The sequence below is a fragment of the Xenopus laevis genome, chromosome 9_10S (genome assembly GCF_017654675.1).
Source record: "Xenopus laevis strain J_2021 chromosome 9_10S, Xenopus_laevis_v10.1, whole genome shotgun sequence".
Lineage (NCBI taxonomy): Eukaryota > Metazoa > Chordata > Amphibia > Anura > Pipidae > Xenopus > Xenopus laevis.
In genome coordinates, this window is record NC_054388.1 from 54,187,656 (window position 1) to 54,215,478 (window position 27,823).

The 27,823-nt window shown below is 42.0% G+C and overlaps 1 protein-coding gene across 2 annotated transcripts in view; it reads left to right on the forward strand.

Moving 5' to 3' along the window:
• The window catches only part of ihh.S (indian hedgehog S homeolog), a 39,889-nt gene extending 16,068 nt beyond the window's left edge, over positions 1–23,821 (forward strand). Inside the window, exons 2-4 of one of the 2 annotated variants that reach the window (XM_041577616.1) lie at positions 9,170–9,431; positions 14,030–14,201; positions 16,170–17,868. In XM_041577616.1, the coding sequence (XP_041433550.1) occupies positions 9,170–9,431; positions 14,030–14,201; positions 16,170–16,347 (612 nt within the window). In that variant the 3' untranslated portion in view covers positions 16,348–17,868. Of the gene's footprint in view, positions 1–9,169; positions 9,432–14,029; positions 14,202–16,169; positions 17,869–23,153 lie in introns of those variants that run through there. The other variant, NM_001085793.1, reaches the window with a different exon arrangement.
• Positions 23,822–27,823: the final 4,002 nt, after the last annotated feature.

The following is a 27,823-nucleotide window of genomic DNA, read 5'->3' on the forward strand; positions in this document are numbered from 1 at the left end:
CTCTAGTACAGCTCAATTGGACCCTCTACTCCTCTGAACTAAACAGACCATTACTAAAGATGTTGAAAGCCATTTATAAAATTTGCACAGTGCATATTTATTCACAAATAGCTGTATTGTCCATGTTTTTCACTGAAAGCCAAAACATTGCACTGCTGTGCCCATCTTTCCATGTTTTTGTAAATCTGCATTGAGCACAAATTTTTGCAAATTGCTCACAATGAGAAATGGTGTTTGCAGGAGTGTGGCCACTATGTAAGGTTGTTGTGCACGAGAATAGCATTGACATTGATTTAAATGTGCAATTTGCAAAACTGTCTTTTCTCCACCACCAAAGTTGTGGCGTAACTCATAGGCAGTGTGTGCGCATAAATATTTGCAATTTGCGATGTTTACCATATTTAAAAAGCTCTTATGGTCATTCACAGTGTGTATGATAGTTTACAATTCTGTTAGCGCATTAAATACACCACTCTTATCCAGCTTCATAAATATAACCATGTGCAGGGCAAATATTTTCACTGTGCGAACCATTCTGCCCTGTGCAAAGTATAGAAATGAGCTCCTGTATCACTTTTCATTGTAGTGATGAATCCTGTACTTTCCGCATAGGAACTGCTTACTGATATAGTTGGACTTTTGAACCTGTGCAGGGCTTGATTGATGGGAAAGGGTGCTCTGTATCAGCGTGGAGATTTTTATGAGGTAGGACCTCACCTTTAGATGTAAAGCAAACATTACAGCAGCATTCCAGCATCCTCACTCAGCACTGAGGCAAGAGGATCAGAGGAGCTAAAGTATTAACCACTTCTGTGCTAATTATGGTTGCAACTCATATAACAATTGCTTATAATTAAAGGGAAAATATACTTTGTAGAACAATTTGGGCATCTTGGTAATCTATGTTTGAATGGGCTTCTGTTCATAATAGTTTTGTCCCATTTAGAAATATTTATGGTATAACCCATCCTGAAATATTCCAAATCTACATTATCCACCTCTAGGGAATGATGGTTCCTGAAGTAGCAATAGGTATAATATATTATGGGAAGGGATGTGGCTGTGGGGTATCAGGTATAGCAGGGAGAGATGGTGCCTATAGTATCAGTGGGATACTAGTCTCTGGGAAGGGACTGTGGCTGTGGGATAGCAGGTATAGTAGGTGGAGATGGTGCCTATAGTATCAGTGGGATAATAGTCTCTAGGAAGGGACTGTGGCTGTGGGATCAGGTATAGTAGAGAGAGAGATGGTGCCTATAGTATCAGTGGGATAATAGTCTTTAGGAAGGGACTGTGGCTGTGGGATAGCAGGTATAGTAGGGAGAGATGGTGCTATAGTAGCAGTGGGGATAATAGTCACTGGGAAGGGACTGTGGATGTGGGATATCAGGTATAGTAGGGGGAGATGGTGCTTATAGTAGCAGTGGTATAATAGTCTCTGGGAAGGGACTGTGGGATAGCAAGTATAGCAGGAAGTGATGGTGCCTATAGTAGCAGTGGGGATAATAGTCTCTGGGAAGGGACTGTGGCTGTGGGATAGCAGGTAAAGTAGGGAGAGATGGTGCCTATAGTAGCAGTGGGGATAATAGTCTCTGGGAAGAGACTGTGGCTGTGAGATAGCAGGTATAGTAGGGAGAGATTGTGCTATAGTAGCAGTGGGGATAATAGTCACTGGGAAGGGACTGTGGATGTAGGATATCAGGTATAGTAGGGGGAGATGGTGCTTATAGTAGCAGTGGGATAATAGCCTCTGGGAAGGTACTATGGTATAGCAAGTATAGTAGGGAGAGATAGTGCCTATAGTAGCAGTGGGGATAAAAGTCTCTGGGAAGGGACTGTGGATGTGGGATATCAGGTATAGTAGGGGGAGATGGTGCTTATAGTAGCAGTGCGATAATAGTCTCTGGGAAGGGACTGTGGGATAGCAAGAATAGCAGGAAGTGATGGTGCCTATAGTAGCAGTGAGGATAATAGTCTCTGGGAAGAGACTGTGGCTGTGGGATAGCAGGTATAGTAGGGAGAGATGGTGCCTATAGTAGCAGTGGGATAATAGTCTCTTGGAAGGGACTGTGGCTGTGGGATAGCAGGTATAGAGTAGTAGGGAGAGATAGTGCCTATAGTAGCCATGTAGTAATAGCCTCTGGGAAGCAATGCCAGGCCAAATTGCAGAGTTGGGGGACACAATGGCACGATCAAGAGGAAGGACAGGTATGTGCCTGGCACCCTTTACCTTTGCTCCCTAGGCATCTGCCTCTTCTACGTACCCCTATTTCCAGCTCTTCTGGAAAGGGACTATGGCTGTAGGATACCAGGTGTAGTAGGGAGAGATGATGCTAATATTAGCAGTAGGGATAATAATGGCTATGAAATAGCAAGTATAGTAGGCAGATGGTGCTTCAGGATTTACAGGGACCCAGCGGGGCACTGACCTGACTAATAACAGACAAAGAGAGATACTGTAGGTCAGGGCTGTCCAACTGGCAGCCCCCCCCCCCGTGTGGCCCTCCACATGAAAGTCTGCCTGTTGTGTCCTTGTGTAAACTTTACTAGGTATCAGTACAGAGATTAACTGGCCCCTGCATTGTTTAAACCTCAAATTCAGACTGTAATCCCCTGTATTGTTCACACATGAAATAACCCCTGTATTGTTCACACCCGTGACACCTCTATTATTCACATCTGAAAGCCTTGTACTGTTTGTACATTGTTGACCTGTTCGAACCTTATTCAAAATGCTAATGGGGCACCAGCACTGTGTCCCTGTATGTAGTACATCTTAGAGTGGTCCTGATGGGTTTCCCTGTCTCCTGCTCTGTTCTGCCCTATGCTCCCTGTGTGTGCCATACTCTGCCTTCCCTATGCTCCCTGTGTGTCATACTCTGCCTTCCCTATGCTCCCTGTGTGTGCCATACTCTGTCTGCCCTATGCTCCCTGTGTGTGCCATACTCTGTCTGCCCTATGCTCCCTGTGTTTACCATGCTCTGCTTGCCCTATGCTCCCTATGTGTGTCATACTCTGCCTTCCCTATGCTCCCTGTGTGTGTTTGTCATACTCCGTCTGCCCCAAGCTCCCTGTGTGTGTCATACTCTGTCTGCCCCATGCTCCCTGTATGTGCCACACTCTGCCTGACCTATGCTTTCTGTGTGTGCCATGCTCTGCCTGCCTTATGCTCCCTGTGTGTGCCATACTCTGCTTTCCCTATGCTCCATGTGTGTGCCATGCTTTGCTTGCCCTATGCTCCCTGTGTGTGCCATGCTTTGCCTGCCCTATGCTTTGTGTGTGCGCCATGCTCTGTCTGCCCCATGCTCCGTGGGTGTGCCATAATGTGCCTATCCTATTCTCCTTGGGTGTGCCGAACTCTGTCTGTGTGTGCCATACTCTGCCAGTGTGTGCCATACTCTGCCTTCCCTATGCTCACTGTGTGTGCCCTGCTCTGCCTATGTTTGCCATACTCTGCCTGTGTGTGCCCTGCTCTGCCTGTGAAACATATGCCTGATATTTGTTCTGGGAGTTTGTTAGCATTTGAAAATTATTGTTAGGGGCCCCTAAGGTGTTTAATCATGTAGTGATTCAATTTCTTCTCTCGTCTGTTAATGACGGAAAGTGCAGTCACTTTGGAAGTGGATTCTTGATTGGAGGAGAGCTGACTGCAAATACAGTGTTTCAGTAGAACCAGTAGCATACCTCCCAACTGTCCCTTTTTCGGAGGGACAGTCCCTCTTTTGACAGCTCAACCCGCAGTCCCTCATTTGTACTGGAAAGTCCCTCTTTTCTCTGCACTGAACAGCCAGAAAAAGAAACAAAGTTTCTCACTCAATTGGCTTTTAGCAGAGACCACAGAACACCTAACAGGTGCAAATAAGATACTTTGTAACAATTTTGAGACACAAAAACACAGTTTAGATAAGGAGAAATATTTTCAAACTTTCATAACCTGCCAAATTTTGTAAAACAAACATGGTAATTAGGGGGTGTGGCCACAGAAAGGGGTGTGGTCAAAAAAATTGCTGCGCTACATGCGGAAAAAAATTTTTTGTCCCTCTTTTTACTTCCAAAATGTTGGGAGGTATGCCAGTAGTCAGGACAAGCAGTGGAGAGAATAGTAATAGTAATTTTGCTGTCAGTGCTGAAAATAAGAACTGGATTTTAATCAGTGGCTGATGACTTGTGTCCAAAGTGCTTTATGTTGTAATGGGCGACACAGGGCACATAAAAACAGTACAGTGGAATAAGAAACGTATCAGTGCCAAGTCCAAGGGTCTCCTGAGGCAGAGAGGCTTCCAGCAGTTTAAGGTGGGCAAAGCACCTATTGGAGATCTTGTTGTATCCCAGAATGCCATTCTCCTAGCAACTGTGTTTGTTTGCTTTGCACTCCTGCACTTTGGCTATTCCCAGATAAGACTGTGTGTTGCCCTAAGGTTGTTCTCACCTTTGCCTCAATTCACTCCCTATTTATGGGACTCTCATTTCCTTCTATACACTTTCTATTCTATAGAAAGTACATTATTGTGTTTTTTGCATTCCTTTTCTATATAATTGTATTTTGTACATATGGGTAGGAGCTGCCATATATTACAAGATAGTATGAGAGTATAGCTCATTGTGTACCCAGACTTGTACTTCATTGCATATTTCTATATATTGGCAGGAGCTGCCATATTGTTTCCTTGGATTGTAAAACACAGTATGTACAGTATATTTGGCCAATTAGGTAAAACTTGGATAGGGTTAAGGCAGGGGTGCCCAAAAGGTAGATCGGGATCTACCAGTAGACCTTTAGCTGCTGATCAGTAGATCTTAAAGCACTGTCAACAAACAGCTTAACTAAATAACTCTTCTGTTTTATTCTTTTCATTCAGATTTTTATTTTACTACGATTACATAAGAGATAGTTGTTTGTTAAATATAGTAATATAAATTCTCTTATAATATTTAAGTAATATTTCCCATGGAACAGAATGCTAACAGTAATATTATGGATGTAGATCATAATGGGACGACATCACTAAAAGTAGACCCGCATTAGTAAAGTACTGGCACTCCTGGGTTAAGGGCTAGTTCACCTTTAAAGTAACTATTAGTATGCTATAGAACAGCTGTGCCCAACTTCAGTGGTACTGAGGGCCAGAATTTTTATAGCCCATATGGTGGAGAGCCAATAATGGAAGCCAGTGTTGATCACGCCCTTTCAAACCACATCCACTTTAATCCACATTCAGGCGAATCCTTCTGCCCGGCCAAACCGAATCCGAATCCTAATTTGCATATGCAAATTAGGGACGAGGAGGTAAATCGTGTGACTTTTTGTCACAAAACAAGGAAGTAAGGAAGTAAACAAGGAAGTAAAAAATGTTTTCCCCTTCTGCCCCTAATTTGCATATGCAAATTAGGATTTGGTTCGGTATTGGCCCGAATCTTTCGCAAAGGATTCGGGGGTTTGGTGGAATCCAAAATAATGGATTCAGTGCATCCTACTCTCTATGTCATGCTAAAAGTTAATTTAAAGGTGAACAACCCCTTTAAGACATCCCCTTAAATCCCTATGCCTCCTTATCTCCTGTGTATAGCACAGCAACCAGCAACACTTAAACACCCTGGGGATCCCCTAACAAGTATTTCCAAATGTTAACAAACTCCCACAATGTTCACAGGCAGAGTAGAGGTGGCCATAGACGTAACAATTACGATCTTTCTTGGAAAAGATCTTTCCAAGAAAGATCGTTCGTTTCAATACACACGTGTAGAGCTGAATTGGCAGATATACAGGTAGATATACGGGAAGAAACAATAGAATTCTACCTGTATCTGACGATTCAGCACTAACAATGGGCGATGTTTGGGTCCCTTCAAAGGCACCCGATCAAAATTTTCCGTCCAGCCCGATCGACGAGCCGACCGATATCCAAGTCTTCTGCCGATATTGGTCGGCTCTTTTTCCACCATACACGCAACGAATATCGGACGAAAATTCGTTTCGTACGATATTATCTGTGTGTCTATGGCCACCTTAGGGCAGGCAGAGTATGGCACACACAAGCAAAGTAGGGCAGACAGAATATGGCACACACAGGCAGCATAGGGCAAGCAGAGTATGGCGTTGGACAGCACTGCTATAGAATGTCCTGTTCTTAGCAACTGTTCAATTGGTCTACATTTTTAATTGTTTATTTACTAGGGATGCACCAAATCCACTATTTTGGATTTGGCCCGAACCCCTGAATCCTTCTCGAGAGATTCGGCCGAATACCGAACCAAATCCGAATCCTAATTTACATATACAAATTAGGGGTGGGAAGGGGAAAACCTTTTTATTGTTTTGTAAAAAAAAGTTGTGCAATTTCCCATCCCGCCCCTAATTTGCATATGCCGAATCCTGGCCTGGCCGACTCCTGAACCGAATCCTGGATTCGGTGCATCTCTATTATGTACTGGCATTTGGGCCTCTGTCCAGTTTACAATTTAAAATGCTTTGTTGTTATTGGTGGGGTCAATGACTCTGGCAACAAAAAAAGTATTGGCCTGTAAAGCTTCAGTGTTATTGTTACTTTTTATTACTTAAGCTTGTATTCAGTCCCTCTAATGCAGGCATGTCCAAAGTCAGGCCTGGGGGCCAATTGCGGCCCATTTTTAAATTTACACCGGCCCTCAGCCTCCATCATGAAATTAATAATAATGGTGCCTGCCAGCACAGTGCAAACAGGAATCGCGTAGCTGTAATATTTGGGCACATTAGTGAAATGATCTGCCACTTGGTCTATACTGCTGCCTGTGTGTTGAAGGTGTTAGCAATAGACACATACTGGAACGTAGTGTCATACTTCTTTAGGGCTGAAGGTGCAATAGAAGTAGTGACATGCCCAGGGGCGATCCTGGCCCCTCTGCTGCCTGAGGCAGCAGCAGTTGCTGCTGCCTCCTCTCCCCCGGAAATTCGCTCTTAAAGTACCAGGAGCAGCATTTTTGCTGCCCCTGGTACCTAGCGGGGCGCTGCCGCCTGAGGCGACAGCCTCAACTCGCCTCATTGGCGAAGCACCCCTGGACATGCCAGTACAGTAAACTAGCAGCCAGATAGCTGCAGCACTCCTCAGATGGGGGAACTGCTTAACAGACATGACAAAATTTTAAAAAATTAAGCCATAATATCATTGTCTACATCAAAGAGTTAATTCAAATGTGAACTACCCCTTTATGAGCAATTCGTGCAGCTATGCAATCGGGTTATAAAGTTGTACTTTATACAACTGTGAAACTGCAACTGTGGTGCTGGTCCCTCCTTCCCTGGAACCAGTATACCCGGAAGAATGTATTTAGTGCTCTGACCCAAGCAATTCCTCAGCCGGGCAATTAATACATTCTTAACAGTTATTAAACACGGGCAGCTGAGAGGGTGGCGGATGTTTTTGCCACCTGAGATGGGTGATTGTTTGTGGCTCCACAACCTGTGCCATAACTACGGTTAGTTTGTGTTTGCTCACATGGAGAGGAAGAATGTTAGAAATCCTCACCCGTTTCCCAGCATTTCACTGACAGCACTGACTGGGGCATTATGGGAGTTGTAGTTCAGTAATAGCTGGAGGGCTGCAGGTTGGACATTACTGATTTATATGCATTCCCCCCAGACTTCTTTACCTCCAGCTCTTATTAAACTGCAGCTCCATGTGTCCTAATGAGAGCCAAACGTTGTACTCTGAGGTAATTTTAATGTCCACTGTGCCTTTATTCCTTTAAGGGTGATTTTTAGATTAACAAACTTATTAATAGCTAATTGCACATTTTTTTTATACTGCCTTTGTCCCTGTTGTCCCAAGCTTCTATCAACATATAAGTAACTCAGTTTGCAGGTTTGCATATTCCCTTGTACCAAACACAATTCTGCTGGAAAATCCGAGCCTCTATTGGCCCTTTCAATTATTTTTATTAGCTCAACCAATGTTCAACTTTAACTGTAAAGATCAACAATCAGTAGCCAATCACAACATTAGGATATCCATACTGCTGGGGTTCATAGTGTCAGACCAGCCAGTTAGTAGAGGCCTAGTAGTATGGCAGCACAGCTGTACTGAGGTTCATCGAGTAAACATAGAGGCAGTATGACAAAAGTGACCTTAGTGTGTTTGAGACCCAGGCTGTGTCCCATTGACTTGAATAATAACAGGAAATCACCAGTGGAAGGGAGTCGTCATTAGCTGAAACAAGTTCATCTTAAAAGAATATTGTGTGGCTACACTAAGCCTTTGAAAGAATGGCGGCATTTCAACAGCACCTTAGGGTTCAGCCACGTTTTTATCGGCTCATTTTAGGCTGTTAAATTCATGCATAAATAAAATATTAATTTTGTAATTAATATTTTATAAGTTGTGCTGTGCAAGGGCAGGAATCATCCCCCAGACTGGCCAATGTTGGCAGACATGCCATCCCAGGAGAGACGTTAAAACATACAGTGTAATGCAGTTGGTAGCAGCTTCTTAGAGGAGAATCACTGAAGGAGGAGAGAGAGGAGCAGCATGCACAGAAATGGTTGGAATCCCCTCTATCTATCTGTCCAGATATAGCCGACTGCTCTGAGCCCTGCAAACAATAGGACCCAACCACATTACTTATGGGTGGATCAAGTACACACTGCACACAAAAAACATGTCAATTTCCTTCTGTTTTAGCATTTAACATTTGCATCTGTATATCACCTCCTAAATGTTTAGGTGTAAGAAATTACAAACAATTGGTTCAGTTTAGTGTAGAATTCCATAGTCCATTATGGAGGACAGAATGGCAGGCAGCAGGCCCATTGTGATTGGCTGTTTGGAAAGTGCCCAGTCATTTGTGTATCATTTTTCCTGTTCAGGCCAATTAGTGGCAGGGCAAACCAGACTGTCAGCATCTTTTATTCAACATGTGTCACTTGGAAGTTTTTACATGGCAAATTAATACCCCTTACAAAACCTAGGACCCCTTTGGGTTCGACTCCACCCAGACTACTGTCTATAAGGAGACTGTATGTTTTCCCTGTATCTCGTTATAGTTTGTGCTCAAGTAGGAATCAAACTCAAGAACCCTATCAGTGTGGCAGTAACCACACCTTCACTGCATGCTGGGAAAGTATAGTAGTGTTATAAGCATACTGTATGTCTGTAGATGTACAAATCACGTTTCTCCCTGTCTTCCTTTCCTGCAGCGCTGCAAAGACCGACTGAATTCCTTGGCCATTTCTGTCATGAACCAGTGGCCTGGAGTTAAACTGAGAGTGACAGAAGGCTGGGATGAGGATGGACACCATTTCGAAGAATCCTTGCACTACGAGGGGCGTGCAGTCGACATCACCACATCAGACCGGGATCGCAATAAGTACGGAATGCTGGCTAGGCTGGCAGTGGAAGCTGGATTTGACTGGGTCTACTATGAGTCCAAAGCCCATATCCATTGCTCGGTGAAGTCAGGTAAGAACAGTATGACTATCTAATAAACATGGAGACTGTAATGTGCTCATACAGGTGCTGTGTTACCATTTATGTTATTCACTGGAATAGCCACGAAACAAGAACACTAATCAAAAATGGGTTTCTCTCAGTAAACTGCTGGCTATTATTGTATGCATTTGTTTAGAGTTATGTATATCTATATCTGTACAGATAGATTGATAGATCGATCGATAGATAGATAGATAAATAGATAGAGCTAAATACTGTATATCTATATGAGAAGGCTGTCACTCGTGTCTGAGAAGCACTGTGCCTGGGTGCACTTTACATATTAACATTTGCCTGTATTGATGGAAATCTGCACTCATAGGTCTTTTCTTTTAAAATAATCATTTAATGCAAAGCAGTTTCAACTGTTCCACAAACACAACTCAATTAAACCCCTAGTGAAGGTAAAAACATTGATGATGGCAGTGTGATATCATATCCAACAGACACAGTATGTGATATAAACACAAAAAGTGCATTATAAAATCTATCACTTTTTATTAAAACCCCAAGTATCTAACTATCTCAACCATGTCAAGGTATGTATGACTGTACTTTTAATTCTGCAACAATACTTTGTTGACATGGTTGAGACATATCATTCAGAAGGCTCTGAACCCTGCAGCTCTCATACAACTACAACACTCTGGTGAAGAATGCTAGGAATCTGTCGCTCTGTAACAAGGGATGAAAGGCAGATTTTGCGTAATGTGACCACACACAGGGAATTAAGATACATAATAATAATAATAATAAAACACTGTATTTTACACCACAATGCTAGTTATGAATGTGGAACATGATAAGCAATTAGCATTCCTTGGTATTTATAAATTGATTATACAATGCAACTAAAATCAACAAGGTGAGACCAAAATGCAAGTATTCTTATACTACTATATCCTATGGAGAGGCTGATCTATTTTTCCAGCAGATTTGATGTACCCAGTGATCCAGGTATCTCTTTAGCTTTAGATTCCCCCTGGGGTCCAGCAGTGTTTGTAGTGCAAGCGGTTTATTTTACGGCACGTGTACAATCATTTAGATGTGGAATCCCAATGCTCACAAACGACTAGGTGTGTATGAGGGGAATGAGTTCACATGGGAGTCAGTAGGAATGAGCTGGGGTAGAGGTGACATTTCCCACACATTAGGGATGAGATTTTAAACTAACACACAAAACTCAATGATGAGAATGCAACTAATGTAAGAATACTAATTGCTAACAGATTATTGGACCATATTTACATGATGTTTGAGTATCATTGCTATGGGGTAGGGGGACACCATGCTCAATTGATCCAGAAACTCCTCTTGTATGGCTATTGTATCCAAACTAAAACCTGCTCAGTTAAGAAGGGTTGTACAGAAAATATATGCAATGCAAGAATCTGCACTAGCCAGCAAAGATATAACTGGTTTGTTACAGATATAACATGTTATGGCCATTCGCTAAGGTGCACTAAGGTGACATTCAATGCCCAATAAGCAGATTTCCCTCCTGTATCAGTAATGCAGAGCATATTTAAAGCAAAATGATTTTATTTATAAATAATTGCACCAGTTTGTCATACAGAACACACCACTAAAGTATTTGTGGGATCTCATCCCACAGCTGTGACCTGGAATTGAGGCACTTTTTTAGTTTATCTCTGTACAGGCTATGAAAAAAAGAGTCTGTACATGCTGAATTGTGCTTAGTTCAGAAGAATATCTATACTGTCATAGTATCTCTCTGTACAGGCTATGAGCAAACTTAGGGGGGATGTTCCTGCTGAATTGTGCTTAATACAGGCAAATACCTATGCTGCCATAGTTTTGTGGTCTCTCTCCATACAGGCTATGAGCAAAATTATGGGTCCTGTTCAATAGAATTGTGCAATGAATACCTGTGCTGTATCTCTTTGTGATTTAAAGTATTATTGCTGCTATAGAGAATTCAATGTTTAACTGGTCACATGCTCTGGGCTGCCAGTCCCTGAGCCCTACCAGCTTCTTTTAGGGGCTTTATAAGATATTTAAGGCATATGGTTGGCCATAATGAAAGTCAACTCTATTGCCTATGGCTCAAAATTTTCCAGATATTAATCAGGCAGGTTTAAAAATCCTATTGGATGAGGAGGGCAGCTATGATCTTTGCCAGACATGTCTTCATAGACTCCACTGTATGTTGGCCCAGGATATGGGTGGCAAAAATGAGTAGATCTCTCTGTATGTCTATGTTTATTCAAGGCTGAAACTGCCTGGGGAGTCGTTTCCACCTGCACAAAAGCTGGGGGAGAGCAAAGAAATATATATTACCTCCTTTGAAAGAATACAGAGGGTTTGAGAAAAGTATTGTGACCCTTTATAGTGAGCATCTCAGCTCATAAAATCCAGTCTCACCCCTGCCCAACCTGATCAATATTTCATGACAATGTTCAGACCTCAGGCTACCCTGTCAATTGTGCTAGGACACTGACCTTGCCACTGCCATTCCTTTACAAACTGCACATTGTCTCTCACCCATAGTTACTTCAGGCTTTTTTACTGCCCCAGGCTCAAGTGAAATGGCACTTAAGGGTGACAGTGCACCTATTAGGGCTGATACAGATACTGGTTGCACACGGGGCAATGATTTGAGCAGTCAGTTCTCTGCACAGAACTTGTGGAAGGTGTAGGGTGCAGTGCTGTTGGGCACAAGGTGGATGGTGTTCCCCAGCTTGCAGATCTGAATGACATGTAGGGTTGCTACCTGTTCGGTATCTTACTAGCCTAGCTGGAAAAACACCTGTCAAGGCTACCACCAGGAATGTAGTTGCTGGTAAATTTATAACACCAGTAAGTTGAGCCCCTGGCCTGCCCACCGAATCCCTTGATCCGCCCAGTCTTACCCTTTTCTTTCCCGATCATTGCATAATCCAGACAATACTGTTTATTGCATCATTGCTACACCTCACCCATATGCGTTACTTTCCCACCCCCTTATGCCACAACCAACCCCCTTCATCACCAAACACTGTACTGGCCGGTAAAACTATTTTTAAAGGTGGAGCTAGAAGGCATTCAGTGGGACATCTATGTGCCACCCACCATCAGCTCCTATGAATATAGCACTGCCAAGCAAAGGCAGCACTGCACCATTGAGTGAAACCTCCAGCCAGGAGGCAAGATGGAAAAAACTTGGCATGCTGTGCTTTTTGTAGCACTCTTGTATTGCTGATTTTTGGGTGCAAGTTAAATAGTGCGTCCATAACTTGTACAGGCCAGGCAAGCAAGAAGGATAATGCATTTCCTTTTATGAGATTTGTTCTTAAAGAAACAGAATTCAGGAGGCAGCAATAACAGGCAACGATGTATCACATTGTGTTACACACAATTTGCTGTTCACACTCGGTGCATACGGATTCTAAGATGCTAAATGCATTGAATCAAAGGTTCTTTTGCGTACCAAGAACAAGCCCTTTACAAGATCAGTGGATTAGAAACAAAGGATACATTTGTTGCTGGAAATAATACAGATTAAGGTGGTTTAGGGCAAAATCCGCACTTCCAAGTTTACAGCACTTCTGTTGTAAACCTGGCCCTAGTGATCCACTGGGCCACATGACAAAGAACAAAATCCATTTCATAAGAGAGCTTTCCTTTCACTGCCCTTTTATAAGCTGCGCTGTCAGCCACGTCAAAGCATTAAATAAATTGGCGTGCACTCACAATTGTGAGTGACAGTTTTTCAATCTGTTCAGTTGAAGTGTTTCATCTTATATTACAGGCCAACCTAATTTTCTTCTTGATAATTTGCAATGACCCCTAAGCTTAGCTTCTCAACAGCTCCTCAGAGCCCACTGAGAATGTGAGTGTCACAGACACTTTCCAAGATGGTGACCCCCTGTGACAAGTTTGAAGTCCTGGATCATTGCTGCTATTGACAAGCTGAAACTTTAGGCTGGTGCAATAAGTTCAGTATATAAAATATGGCATTTTTAGCTATATTAATTTTAGGGGTTAGTGCTTTTTAAATAACATTTACATCTAGCATCATTTTTACCAGACAGGCTGGTAAAATACCAGCCAGGTGGCAAGGCAAAGGTTAGCCTATTTCTTTGATTGCCCAAGTACATGGCAGGTTTGTGCACAGACTCAATTGATCCCTTACATGACCAATGGCCAAGAGCTAACATTATAACACACACATTTATATATATTTGCTGCTGTCCCTCAGATGTTTAATTTAGTTGTGTGAGTGTTTCATACAATTACTTTTTACTAAAGTGGACAGGACCTGAAATATCCTGCAGCCAATAAAAACATTAGAACAAAAATTCAAATCCAATAAAGAACAGCAACAAATGTGTCTAGAGCCCCCCCCCCCCCAATAGTATAACAGAGCTTTGGATTGTAGAAGTAGCAGTACCTGCTGTTCCCAGTAGTTTGTCTCTAATGATGAGCCACAGGGGGCGCACGGTGGAGGAACAGCCTACTGCCTTGGTAAGTACATTTATTTTTATTTTTTTTAGTGCTATTACATTTTGTCAGTGAAGTTGACTGGCTGAGGGGGCTTATCGCTATCCTGTTTTTTTTCTCTGCAGATGCCTCGTTCAAAGGGTACCCTCCATTCACCCCTCAGAATTCAGCCTGGAAGCCCTCATCCCATAGGAAGAAGTTGGAGGAAGCACAAGATTTGTATGCAGACTGGAGGAAGCAGGGAGCAGCAGATGCACAGGGGGAACTGGGTTATGAACCCATTGATAACTATATGAGGTGAGATAGGGGCTAGAGTCAGAGCTGGGTGGCAGGTTTAAAGAATTAAATAAATCAGAGGTGTCCAAGCTTCATATTTCCAAATGTTGTTGAACTAAAACTCTTAAGGAAAGGCCAGGCCTCATAGCCTAAATAATGCCTGCTGTCACTGTTGTGATGACCCATTCACTTACAGAAAATACGAAGGGCCCTACACCAAAAATAGATGCCTGTTTTGAGATGTGAGTGGTAGCTGCTATATTGCCGAAATGGCTAAAGCATTCTTCATCATTAGAAAACACTATCTGTATCTGGCCACTAGATGGTGTCTTTCAGGTGCAGACCCTCCATAACCCAAATACTAGGAGACTTGACGTCTACTTGCTTACCTTGCTTACCTTTACAGAGCAATAACGTCATTAAAAATCCCAGCACAGTAATACCCCTTAATGGCTTGTGTGTGTATTTTTCCTCGTGTACAGCAGTCAAGTCAAGTGATTGACTATCGACCCAGACCCCCTCCTTATGAAATCTATCCAGTACACAGAGGACCTGGCTATGGCTTATGGCAGCCCTTATCTGCCTGGGAATATCTCATGCCTGCACTTGGCAGGAGGCTAATACTCGAGTCAGGTGCAGAGTAGATCTATAGCAGAAATTTGCCCCCGGGGGACAGCTCCCCAAGTTGAAGGGCGATCAAAAATTAAGATTTTCTTTGTCGGGTTAAACTTTAATTGAACATTAATTACCTCTGGCAATAGTAAGACATGTGCTCATCTGAGAAAGGTGCCCGGCAGTTGTGCCTCTATAGAGCAATGTATTAGTTCAGCCAAGTCAGGCTTCTACATAATATCACCCTGAGACACTGTTTATACCATGGTATCTCCAATAAAGGTCACCTGGGGTGAAGGATTCTTGAAATCCTTAGTGCAATGGGGCAGTTAGTGGTTCACTTAACTATAGCAACCAGTCAGATTATTGCTTTCATTTTGAAACCTTTAGTAGTCTCATCCAGAGAAATGGCCAATTGGTAGCTAGGGGTAACTGCAATGGAGCATTGTAGCACCCCTCTTAGTAAATCAGTTCCTCTTTCTAATGTAAAATCAAATACTCCCAGAGAGAGTAAAAACTCAAATGCTTGTAAATTGGTGCAACTGCTCTTAGCCACAGCCTTTGCATTGGGTTGGGGAGCAAGTGGAAGGATCTGTTTAATGTGATCCAGCACTGAACTAATTTGCTTTAGTTCCAGTAGATAACTCATCCTTGGAAAGTATTGTAAGGTAATGTGATGGAGCAAAAGCCCCCTCTAGTGTTCAGCACTCCATGAAATGGATTACGGCTAGAGGTACATTAGTGTCACTTTAGGCTATAGCATCCAAAGGTGTGACAAACAGTGACCAGTTGCTCTATATGAAGTCATTCTATTTAATGCTTTATTGAATAACCAATCACAATGATGCTGACTCTTGAGCAGCCATGTTAAAGAGAGTTGGCCAAACCATTCGCTACCATGGTTACATATGGACTTGGTGGTGCAATCAAAAGCAGGGAATCCTTGAACCTGAATGAGTGGTCATTCCAAAACAAATATGTTAGAACAATTATTGCCCCTATACTTGTAAGACAGCACTGATTTTCCTTAAGGGAACCTTATAACTAAGTACAAGCCCACATCTGTCATTGCTTACCCAAGTACAGAACTCTAATTCTTAGGGAGGACATGAAAACTAAGACTTCTTTACTCCTGCTCCATCAAGTTTCACACTTGTACAAATCAATGCAATGGGTTCCTAGTGAGTCTTTTCTATTGGGTGCAACCCTTACCTCCTGCCTACCAGTAGGAATGAGAGCAACAGAAATACAGCACTACTTGATGGCACTTCCAACTCTTGGCCTTTTACCTTAGACATGGCTGGATAGATTCATTTAGGGCTTTACAGCAACCCAAAAGTCAGACAGTTTTAACATATTTGTTTTGTTTTTTGTTAGGGTGCCAGTTACAGAGGAACTGGGATCTGCGGGGTGGAAATTGAAGAAGAAGAAAAAGAAGGGACGAAAGAAGAGTGAAAAAGATGGGAAGGGGAGGGGGACAGAAGGGGAAGAGGAAATAATTAGAAAAAGGAAAAAAATTAGGGAAAAAGCAAAGTCTAAACAGCAGAAGGGATAGCAGGAAGGAGAGAAAAGGAAGAATAGATAAAATGAACTGAGAATGAAGGTATCAGGTGAATAGAGAGTAGGAAATCAAGGGGGCTGGACCTTCCAAGTACAGGTTCATGAAGGAAATCTTTTCTTCGTACAGTTGTGGGGTTACCGAAGCCCTTTTTACCGAGCACCAGGGTCAGTATATTCTCGAGAGGGCCTGGGTGTGCGTGGGCAGTTTTGATTTTTTCATGAAGGAAAACAACCATGAAAGTAAGCTAAAAAGTATATTTGGGTGATTTGGATAAATAACAAGAATTTTATATGAGGGCTTCTTCTCTCAAGGGGTATTTTGCCTATACTAATCCAGTTATAACTGGCAAAACCCAACTAAACAGAACTTCACATATGAATCAATTTACTCATGGAAAGAAATGTAAGGTTCTAGGCATCTGATAAAAATATTACTACTAGCGAGAGAGAGAGAGAGAGAGAGAGAGAGAGATACTAACTGCACACATTAAGAGTGATATGCAGAATTACACATTTGCTTGGTTTTAATGTTATTTGTATATGTAATAGCTAGTTAGCGACTGAAAACTGTACTTGTCTGGCTATTTATATTCTCTGTCCTGCTGGTTCTGACTTTTGAAAACATTTAGCAAAAGACATTGTATCAGTAGTCAGAACTAGAGAAAAGAAAGGGACACTCAAATTCAATAGCTATTACATTTGCATACCATTAAAACCAGTGCAAATGCGTTATGAATGTATATTGGGAAGTTGCTTAGAATTACATGTTCTTGAATTAGGCAAACGATTCTCAGTATTCTCTTCTGAGCACTTTTGCTGTTTTGATTAATTATGATATTTTCGAGTTTAGCAGTTTTTACACTGATCATGCATTTGAAGCAACAGTGTCACCTGCTGGGTTTTTTTTGCTGACTGAACTTCGCGTCCAGGTATTTCCCTCACTCTCGAAGTAGGAAATGTGACACAGAACAAACAGCAGCCTCCCAGTCAGTCCATGTGATGTTTTTTCAAAATATGAAAAAATATAGGAGACATTCTCTCAGCTGCACTAATTCTAATGTGAACCTCCTGATTAATGACATTACCTCCTTTTTGGGCCCTAGTACAAAGGCTAAGAGCCACCTCAACATACCCATGCTTATGACGTTTGGGGCATTTATCCTATACAATGATAAAGGGAAAGCGGCACTTGGACTAGAGCTTGGTGTTATTACAACATCTATTGTTATGTCCCTTTGTTGGATAAGAAGGTATTGTCAGACAGCCTAAGGATGGATGCTGCAAATATTTCCACGTTTTTTAGCCATGTAATGTCCAAAGTGTTTATGTATGCAGGTGCCTAAGTTAATACAAATAATGCTATTTTTACAGACAGAGATAGAAGCTAATATATTGCAGTCCTTGCGAGTATATAGTGTATATAGGTTTCTGGTTTATATTATTTGGTACCATAATATTCATATATTGTATATTTTGCATTTGTACAAATGTTGCAACTATTTAAAATAAAAAAGGTTTAAGCCATTATTTGTGTGTTCGTGTATTCTTACCTATAGAGTAGGGATGTAAGGACAGTGCTGTGTGTCTGGGAGCAAGAGAGATAAGGGAATGTTATGGGAACATGCTTGTCTCTCAGAAATCTCAGAAAATGGTATAACGAACAAAACATGCACTACTTTGCGTTTCTATGAAGCAGAACTCTTCTCTATACTCATAGTGAAACTTCATTTCTTCCACTATATTTAAACAACTGCTTTTACCCGCCCTAGGGTAATTCCTTGGACAAATGTTGATTATATATCATCCTAAAGGCAAACAACTAACATTCATTAGGAAGTTACATTTACATTATATCATCCATTCCCGTAATGAATTTAGTTGTTACTGAATGTTTCAGCTGTTTACTGTTCTTTTTATATAAATGGAATTTAATACTTCTAGGAAGGGGACTGTCGCTGTGGGATAGCGGGCCGGGTATAATAGGGAGAGATGGTGCCTATAGTAACAGTGGGGGTAATTGCCTCTGGGAAGAGACTGTGGCTGTAGGATCGCAGGTATAGTAGGGAGAGATGGTGCCTATAGTAGCAGTAGGATAATAGTCTCTGGGAAGGGACTGTGGCTGTGGGATATCAGGTATAGGAGTGAGATATGGTGCCTATAGTAGCAATGGGGATAGCCTCTAGGAAGGAACAGTAGTAACAGCCTGTGGGAGAGTCGGTATAGTGCCCGAGATTGTCAACAGCATGGCAAGATGAAGACAGTAGCGCTCTTTACCATTGCTTCCCAACCTGCACTCTTTCAGCTTACCACTTACAACCGAAGGTTGCTGTGTAGTTTTGGTAACTGTAGTTCAGGAACTGCTGTAAGTTTCTCCTAATATACAGTAGTTATATGCCCGAGGAAAGCCTGCACTAAATTTGACCTCACTAAATTTCTGCAGCAGCTAGGATGAGAACTGGGTACATTAAGAGTCCACCGGGGGGAGGCCAGAGCTAGCCAGGGGGGTGACTTACATACCCACAGGCTACCAGTGTTTATCTATGAAAAAGTCCCTACCATATAATAATAATGGTATTAAAAGCATAACCCTGTTATTATTTGCATCAGGCAAAATTATCCTGAGCTACATGTGCAGAATTAGCACTTTTCTTTTTTCCACTGCTGTTTTGGCACAAATCCTTCTGGTTGACAATTTGGCACAACTTTATCTGTCAACATTTTGAGTGAGCAGTGAACTGTTTCCAGCTGAGTTCCTGACACTTAAGGAAAGAAAACAGCTAAAACACTCTCAGTCGTCCCTGAAATCCCGGGGTGGGGAAATGCCATAACTGTAAAGCATTCTGGGGCCTGAGGAGACTGTGTTATGTATTGCAGAGCCCACTCTGGAAAACAAGGGTTAACAGAATCTAAAGTTTGGGCAATCATCCAGGAAAATTAACCCCACATATCTAGATATTCAGCAATCAATGGTTAATTATTAGTCTAAGCTTTTCAGTACATGTGCTAGAGAGAGCTGGATCTGGCAGGTCCAATCCTGTCTCCCGGCCCAGATAAGTGACTGAATGTGTTTAACTGGCTGGCTAGTGGGACAGTGACTGGGCTTGTAGCATCAGTAACAGGCACTGAGGTCCCACCAGCACCGTAACAATGAACTGTTAACTGCCAAGCTACTGATTTTGGAACAGGATGGGATTCCATTCCCTGACTACTAACCGCTACCAGTAGCTGGGCTCCTTGGCAGCACAAGCTCCATTATGTAGGGCAATTTTTGGCACCTTATTTAGTCCTTAATAGTGTGTAAAAAAATTACAGACATCAATGTGTGCAATGTAATGAAATATCTAGTAATGACAGTCAGTATCAGGAGCAGACAGACACAGATATATGTACAGGCAGATGTCCTAATAGGCCCAGTTGATCAACAAAGATTAGTGGTTTTCTGACTTGGCCAATATCCCCATGTAACATAGTAACATAAGTAAGTAAGGTTGAAAAAAGACACACGTCCATCAAGTTCATCCGCTTTTTTTTTTTAAAGCTGCCTAACTGCCAGTTGATCCAGAGGAAGGCAAAAAAAAACCCATCTGAAGCCGCTCCAATTTGCCTTAGAGGAGGAAAAAATTCCTTCCTGACTCCAAAATAGCAATCGGACTAGTCCCTGGATCAACTTGTACTATGAGCTATCTTGCATAACCCTGTATTCCCTAATTCACTAAAAAGCTATCCAGCCCCTTCTTAAAGCTATCTAATGTATCAGCCTGTGCTCTCACTGTAAAAAAACCCCTTCCGAATATTTAGGCAGAACCGGAATGGGTGACCTCGTGTCAGCTGGAAAGACCTACTGGTAAATAAAGCATTAGAGAGATTATTATATGATCCCCTTATATATTTATACATAGTTATCACATCACCCCTTAAGCGCCTCTTCTCCAGCGTGAACATCCCCAATTTGGCTAGTCTTTCCTCCTTTCACCAGCTTAGTTGCCCTTCTCTGTACCCTCTGTTATACAATAATGTCCTATTTGAGTGATGGAGACCAAAACTGTACGGCATATTCTAGATGGGGCGTTACAAGTTCTCTATAAATTAGAAGAATTAACCCTCTCCTCCCGTGACTCTATGCCCCTTTTAATACAGCTCAAGACCTTATTTGCCCTTGATGCTGCTGACTGGCATTGCTTGCTACAGCCAAGTTTATCATCTACAAGGACTCCAAGGTCCTTTTCCATAATGGATTTGCCTAGTGCAGGCCTATCATTTGGCCATGGACCACCTTAGCCCATAAAAAGACACAGGAAGACTCTATATAAGCCATTCAGCCCAGTTTATCTAGGGCATCAAATAAGCAGGGTAGGGGATATCTAGGAAGTAAAAGGCATTCAGAGATCTTGAAAGGGAAAATCTGATTAAATACTTAGGAGAGCAGAGAGGGTGGCACTTAAGGGCAGTTTTTATATTTTGTAGGTGAAAATTAAGCAGAATGCTATCAGCCAGGGACAAGGCCTCCTAGGCCCCACCAGAGAACCTGAAATCTATGGCCCATTCTACGCACCATTAAATATAACCTGGTATTTGTATTACACAGCTTTATATTGAGCATAACAGACTAGCAGGATTTGTCATACAATGTGGCCCACTAGAAGAGCCCTTAGTGTCTTGGTTGGCCAGTGCAACCCTGGAGGAATAACCTTACTATGGTTTTTAGCACAAATTAAGGGGGATCCTCTGGTAGAAATCCACAGTATTGCTAATATCCTCAGTCACTCAAACCCTACGACCCAGGGAAACTGTGTCAAAAGGGGTTAGGTCGGGTCAGACATTCAAGGGGAAGAGGACAATCTAGCACAGGAGAGGAGCCGAGAGCAGAGGGGAGGGGGGGCCGGGACCCAAGGAGACAGGCTGATGCCAGGCTGCTCCACTCTGCGGTTACACGCAGCATCTTAAACCCACATCCCCCAACCACAGAGAACACACAGCCCAGCAAAGCAAAACAAGATGGATATTAAAAATAATCACTGTTAGGACCTTGGAAAAGTTCAAAGGACCCGATCACCTATATATAAAGCAAAAGCAAATATGGGTTAGAGGGGAAGAGGTGCACATATTAGAGGGGGGCCAGGGAGGAGGAAAGCTCTTGAAATAACCAAACCATCCTGAGATGCCTTCACTGTTATTAAAGATAAAACACTCTCACAAAACAACCCTAATATGTATTTAAAGCAATATTATTCTGTGGTAGTTATTGCTGTCGGGGCAAGCTAAATATAAAATCCCTGAGCTGTTTACAAAGAGCAATGGAGGGGAGGGGAGGGGTGTGGTCGACTGTATTTCTAAGGGTCCCACACAAACTCAGAGAGACCCATGTAGAAATACAGGCATGTAGGTCACAGCAACCAATTAACAGTTAGCTTTTACTGGTCTGCTGCAGTTAGAATACTGAAAGAAAACTTTTGATTGGTACTAATTGCTTTGAGAGTGGGTGTCTGGTTCTCTGATGGGCCATAGGAGACCCATTCCAATTCTAGAAAAATAATCTGGCATTATTATCCCCAGCAAGAATTTCTATACTGAGAATCCCATAGAGCCATTGGGATGTATTCTTAAAGTCTTGAAACTGAATTGTACCCTATCCTCCCTACAATGCCACACTTTGCCCAGAAATCTGGAGTAGCTCATATAATAACTGAAAAGAGTAAGTAAGAGCAGAGATATAGGGCATACATGATGTATTTACTACATATAATAATATATCATCTGTACGTTTATCTGTTGTTACCTCCCTACCTCCCATTTTATGTTAGGGCATAAGGCCAATGCCTTTTTTCTTTTACCTAAAAGCAGCCATGGTCCTATGGATCCCCATTAAGATCCACCAGTAAGCGAGAACATTGAAACCTGAACGTTGTTATGCTGGTCTGGTATAACAGACAAGTACCAGAACTCAGAAACTAGTGTGAGATTTTCTAATCAAGTGCTGAGAGCAATAGACTGTGCTGGGATGGCTGCGCATCGTATGGAGACTTGACCTTTGTGGTTTAAAGTTCTTTTTCCCACTGTGTAATTTTAAAGAGTCTATTAATCAAAGTATATGAAAGTTTGGGTTTGGCTGAGGTGCCCATCAGATGGCAAAAGACTGAACATCCTTATGCTCGGTAGCTGTCTCTATGTTTAGCCTCCCCCATGCCCCCTGCCGTGCCTCAGTCTGCCTCAGCGCAAATTGTTATTCTGCATTAGAAATGACCAGAGTGTTTTGGGAAAATGTATTTTTTTTGGTGTGAATTTGCTTGAAATCAGTACCCCTTCTTTTACCTGGCACCTCTCCCTCAGCCACAGGCAGCAGCCTCAGCCTAGCCCAATATTTGCTATCTCAGACTTGTTTATGTTGCTAATTTTTAGTTGTGGCCTGTGGCCTGTGGATGAGGGCCATGCCGGGAGAGAGTATATTTGGATGCAGCGTGGGCCAGAACAGGAGCGGGTAACATTCATTCTGTGAAGTTGCTATTTGATTTTTTTAACTATTTCAATGCTTGATTTTTTGGGGGAAATCTAAAGAAGAATAGTGACCTTGGAGGGGAGAGAGAGAAAGAGAGAGAGGGGGCACAGCTTCAGACCCCATGGTTCATATCCAAAGGTGCCTTTTATTCTATTATCTCTTTAAAGGGCACCATCAAAAATCCTATACTTTTCCCCATGTACAGGTATGTGTATAGGGAGGTGAATATACTGCAATATATTTAGTCATTGTTTAGCTCCCACCATGTATCATTATCATATTTAAGACTTCTCTTTGTGTTTGTACAGAACATTCTGCCGCTGCCAAGACTGGAGGCTGTTTCCCAGGAGAGGCACTGGCCACATTGGAGTCTGGTGAGAAGATACCAGTTTCTCAGCTGAGCCCAGGCCTACGTGTCCTGGCTATGGACAACAGTGGGAGGCCAACGTACAGTGACTTTTTGAGCTTTTTAGATCACAGTCCCAAAGAAGAGCACATGTTCCAGGTTATAAAGACTCAAGACCCACACCGTCGTTTGTTCTTAACACCAGCCCATTTGATCTTTGTTTCGGACAATTATTCCACACCAGCTTCGGAATTCCAGGCAGTATTTGCAAGCAGTGTAAGGCCAGGGCAATATATTCTAGTATCAAATGTGGTGGGGCTGATACCTGCTAAAGTAAGGTCAGTAAATACGCAGACAAACTATGGGGCTTATGCTCCTCTAACTCAGCATGGGACACTCGTGGTAGATGATGTGGTTGTGTCCTGTTTTGCCCTGGTACAGAAACAGAGGCTAGCCCAAATTGTTTATTGGCCTCTCCGGGTACTCTACAATTTAGGGATAATAGCAGGAACGCAACCATCACAGCAGATGGGCATTCACTGGTATAGCAAAGCTCTGTATCACTTGGGCAGGCTAATACTTCATGGGAATGAGTTCCATCCTTTAGGAATTGTCCAGTTGGAAAGCTGAGCCTAGCATGGGTAGAAGACAAGTGAACATGTTCCTAACAACCTTACCGTGGACATATCGACTGTTTCTGCCTTTGTAGTGTATTGGCTTTGACAGAGATAGATTAATAGAAAGGGTAGCTGCTGACTTGGTCCTATGGACCATTATATTAAAACTGACAATACTCCTTCCTCAAACCAGAGTGGGATCAGTTTTTTCAGAGGACTTGGCTTCAGAATAGGGTGAACTTTGAATTTCTATGTAACGAACATATTCTGAAGGACTAATTTAAGAAAGTCTCCTGACATTCAGTGAGCTGAAGCACCACCTCAACCCGAATGGTACAACAGAAGCACTACATTTTAGACGTGTTTTGGGACCACCACAAGGACCATAGTTACCTTCATCTCAGTTGCTCTTCAGGAGCATTTCAGGCACACCCAAAGCAGATTATTGTCTCCACACACATGTTCAAAGCATTGAATGAGATTATCACTGTGGGCATTACCCAGCCACCGAGTGGGATGCGCTATCTCCAGCTGTGACCATGAAGGTTCCTTGAGAAGATCCTTGTTCAACTCTTATTTCCCACAATGGCCTGCTGGTTGCAAGGGTACTGACAAAGGCAAACAAATCCCATTCCATTCAAGCATGGTTGTTCTTATTTTATTTAATTTAATATTTTCCATAAATATGCTTTCATTAGTGTGCTGCTCACTCGTAATAATTAGCAAGTGTCTCTTTTCAGAGGAGCAATAGATCAATGACACTCTTGCTGCTTGTAAAAGAAGTGGTTGTTTCTTTTATAGATATATAGTGTCACAGAAGCAGGTATAGTAAAGCCTACATCAGGCAACAGGGAAAAGCCTGTAATAACTTGGTCTAGTTAAAGCAAGCAATCAGTTGTTTACTTTCATTATTCTAGCTGAACAAGACCAGTAAAGTCACCAAAGGCTTCAAATACAGTTCTGCAGAAGCTGAGATTTTTTTTAATATCTGCCCATAAACGGCAGATAAATGCAGTGTAATTAAATTATTATTATTGTGATGGAATTAATGGATAGTTATTTGCCCCTGCTTTTAAAAAAACTTACTATAGAGAGCAGTAGAGGGTCATCTGGACCTGAGCACAACCCACTGGTAAATAGACTTAAAATATTCATCAAACTGTATTTTCAGTCTTAGTAAAAGTTTCTAACCAGTTTGGCATATATAATATAGAACGTATATTAATTATTCTAGAGAGGAGTTACTAGGAGTTTCCCTGATATCCTGACAGTCCAGGCTGAACGTGGGACCACCATCTATATAGAGTGCTTTCTGGCAGAATGTACCATGTGGAAAATGTGCAACAGCACGTCAGAGTTATTTGTAGCAGGAACAATATATTGGTTTAATGGTGCACACTGCCCCCTGGCTGCCCATGGTCATTGCATGTTTATTTTAATGGTGCAATAAATGGCCCTCATGCGGGGTCCCACCCAATTTAAATATTCAAATATTTATAGTCCATAGTTACCACGGTAGAACAGGGGTGTACAACTTCTCTCCCCCAGTTTTTGTGCACTACAGCCTCCAGCATCTTCAGTGACCTATTTATTTTATCATGCTAATATGTACTATAGATGTATAAAATGTTTCTTGTTAATATATAATATATAAATAAAAATGTTGTTATAATTATTATATTTCTTTAAGGGTTGATGGGAGCTGAGGGTTTTTAGGATGAGTTTTTTTAATTCTCAGAAATGTTCTCAAGGCTGAGGAAGAGCTTTTTGGTGGAAGAAAAATCTTCAGACTAAAGGGCCATACCCCTATGCTGTTGCTACTAAATTGTTCTTATTACAGGGGAATATCTACAGTGGGATAGTTTTATGGTATCTCCCCGTAGAGGTTATGAGCAAACTCAGTGGGGAGATTGTTTTTAGATAATTGTGCTTAGTAAAGAGGAATACTTGTGGCTACAATGGCTGAATTCTATGAAAAGCAGTTGTAAACCAATGCTGGCATAGTTGTGTGGTTAATAGAACATCTGAAAAGATGTCCCTGCAACCCCTGTGATATTGGGGCCCACCTCATTCTGCTAGGTGCCTTACCTGTTGCTGGCTTCTTCAAAAGATTAGGTTCTCCATCTTTTGACTGTAGTGGGGACACATCATTGAATTCTTAATTCTCTAACAGGGTATTGGGTATTGACATTTTATAAAATGCTAAGCTGAAAAGCGGGACTTAACTCAAGTAGTCCAAAAACATATTTTGTTTGGGGGATATAACATAATAGAAGTATTATGGGTGGAGAGAAAGGAGACTGTGGCCAGCCATTGACCATGGCAGATTGGGCAAGGCTAAATTGAAAGTTGAGTCAGTAACACATTCACAGGAAACCAAACTACACATTTATCCATTGTGGCTTCAAAGTTTTGGAGTTGTATAGACTATAAAGGTTGGGTTGGATAATCTACGGGTTCCTTTTCAAGGATTCTACTATTTGGGAAAGGGTTCAGGTTATAAGGTGTGATGTCTTTCAGCTCCATCAGAGAAAGCTTTGCAACTAGGGTTGCCACCTGGCCAGTATTTTACCGGCCTGGCCGGTAAAAATGATTGCTGATCCCAATGTTATTAATAGGGAAAAAAGATAAACATATAGGAAGGCTGGTATTTTTTTCCAGAAAAGGTGGCAACCCTATTTTGCATAGAAGTCGTAAGGTGGGATCTTAATAGGCTCCTTAGAGAAAGAGTTTGGCAAAGCTGAGGAAAGGTCCCTTTACAGGGGTGGGAATATGCAATGTTCAGTCTACTGTCAAGCACAATATAGCTCAGGTCTTCCAATAAAATTCTGCTTTAACTCATTACCTGCTACTGTGTTCTTGTCAATATTCTTTTCAACCAGAAACTAAAAAGCCATTTGTGGTATATGTATTGACTACTTTCGTGTACATTGGGATATTATAGAGTTGAAGGCAAAAAAGAAGAATTATTTATGTGAGAAGACCCAATGGCCATTCAGTTGTTCCCTGCAGTACAACTACCAAAATCCCTAATAGCCTTTCTCTTGTTGTTTTATGTCAACATAAACTGAAATAAAGTGTTACTATTACCATATTGCCCAACAAGACTGGCAATACTGATTATAATCCCCACTGCTACTATAAGCACTATCTCTCCCTACTATACCTGTTATCCCACAGCCACAGTCCTTTCCCAGAGACTATTATCCCTACTGCTACTATGGGTACTATCTCTCCCTACTATTCCTACTAACCCACAGCCACAGTCCCTTCCCAGAGACTATTATCCCACTGCTACTATAGGCACCATCTCTCCCTACTATACCTGCTATCCCACAGCCACAGTCCCTTTACAAAAAGCTATTATTCCCATTTCCCATTACTGTTGCCTTTCTGTTATGCCATATTGCCCTGTTATCCCCTAGCTAGCCTACCTACAACTTTTGTTCCTACTGTGGTGACTCCTGTTTGCACCCCCTAAAGACAGTTGTGTCCAGACTTGCTAATGCCAGTGGGAATGATACTCAGGGGTGTAACTAGGGGGATCATGCGCAAAGGTGCAAGACCTGCAACAAGTATTAAAGCCTAAAGAGAATCACACACAAATCAATTTTCTGAAGGTATTTTATGCTTCCCCTGGCAAAGAATCCCATCATTTTACTGGACTCACTGGCAAAACACCTTTCTTCCTTCTCCATTCTATGCATAAAGAGAAACTATTTCTAGCATTCTTTACTTAATGGGTAACTAAAGTTGTTTAACAAGAAAACCGCACATGATAATCCCCCTTCATTCCAATCCATCTATTGTGCGTCCCATTTCCAGTATCTGCAATATTACATTAAGCACTCCCTTTCTCAAGAATAGGGAGTATCAGCCTTATTCCATTCCCTCCACACACTTGTGACTTTTCCCTTGGATAATTCTTGGTAATACTTGGTTAGAAGATGGGGTAGAATGTTTAACTTTCACATTGCCAACTGATGATGGGTACGGACTGAGGCACCCTGCAGGG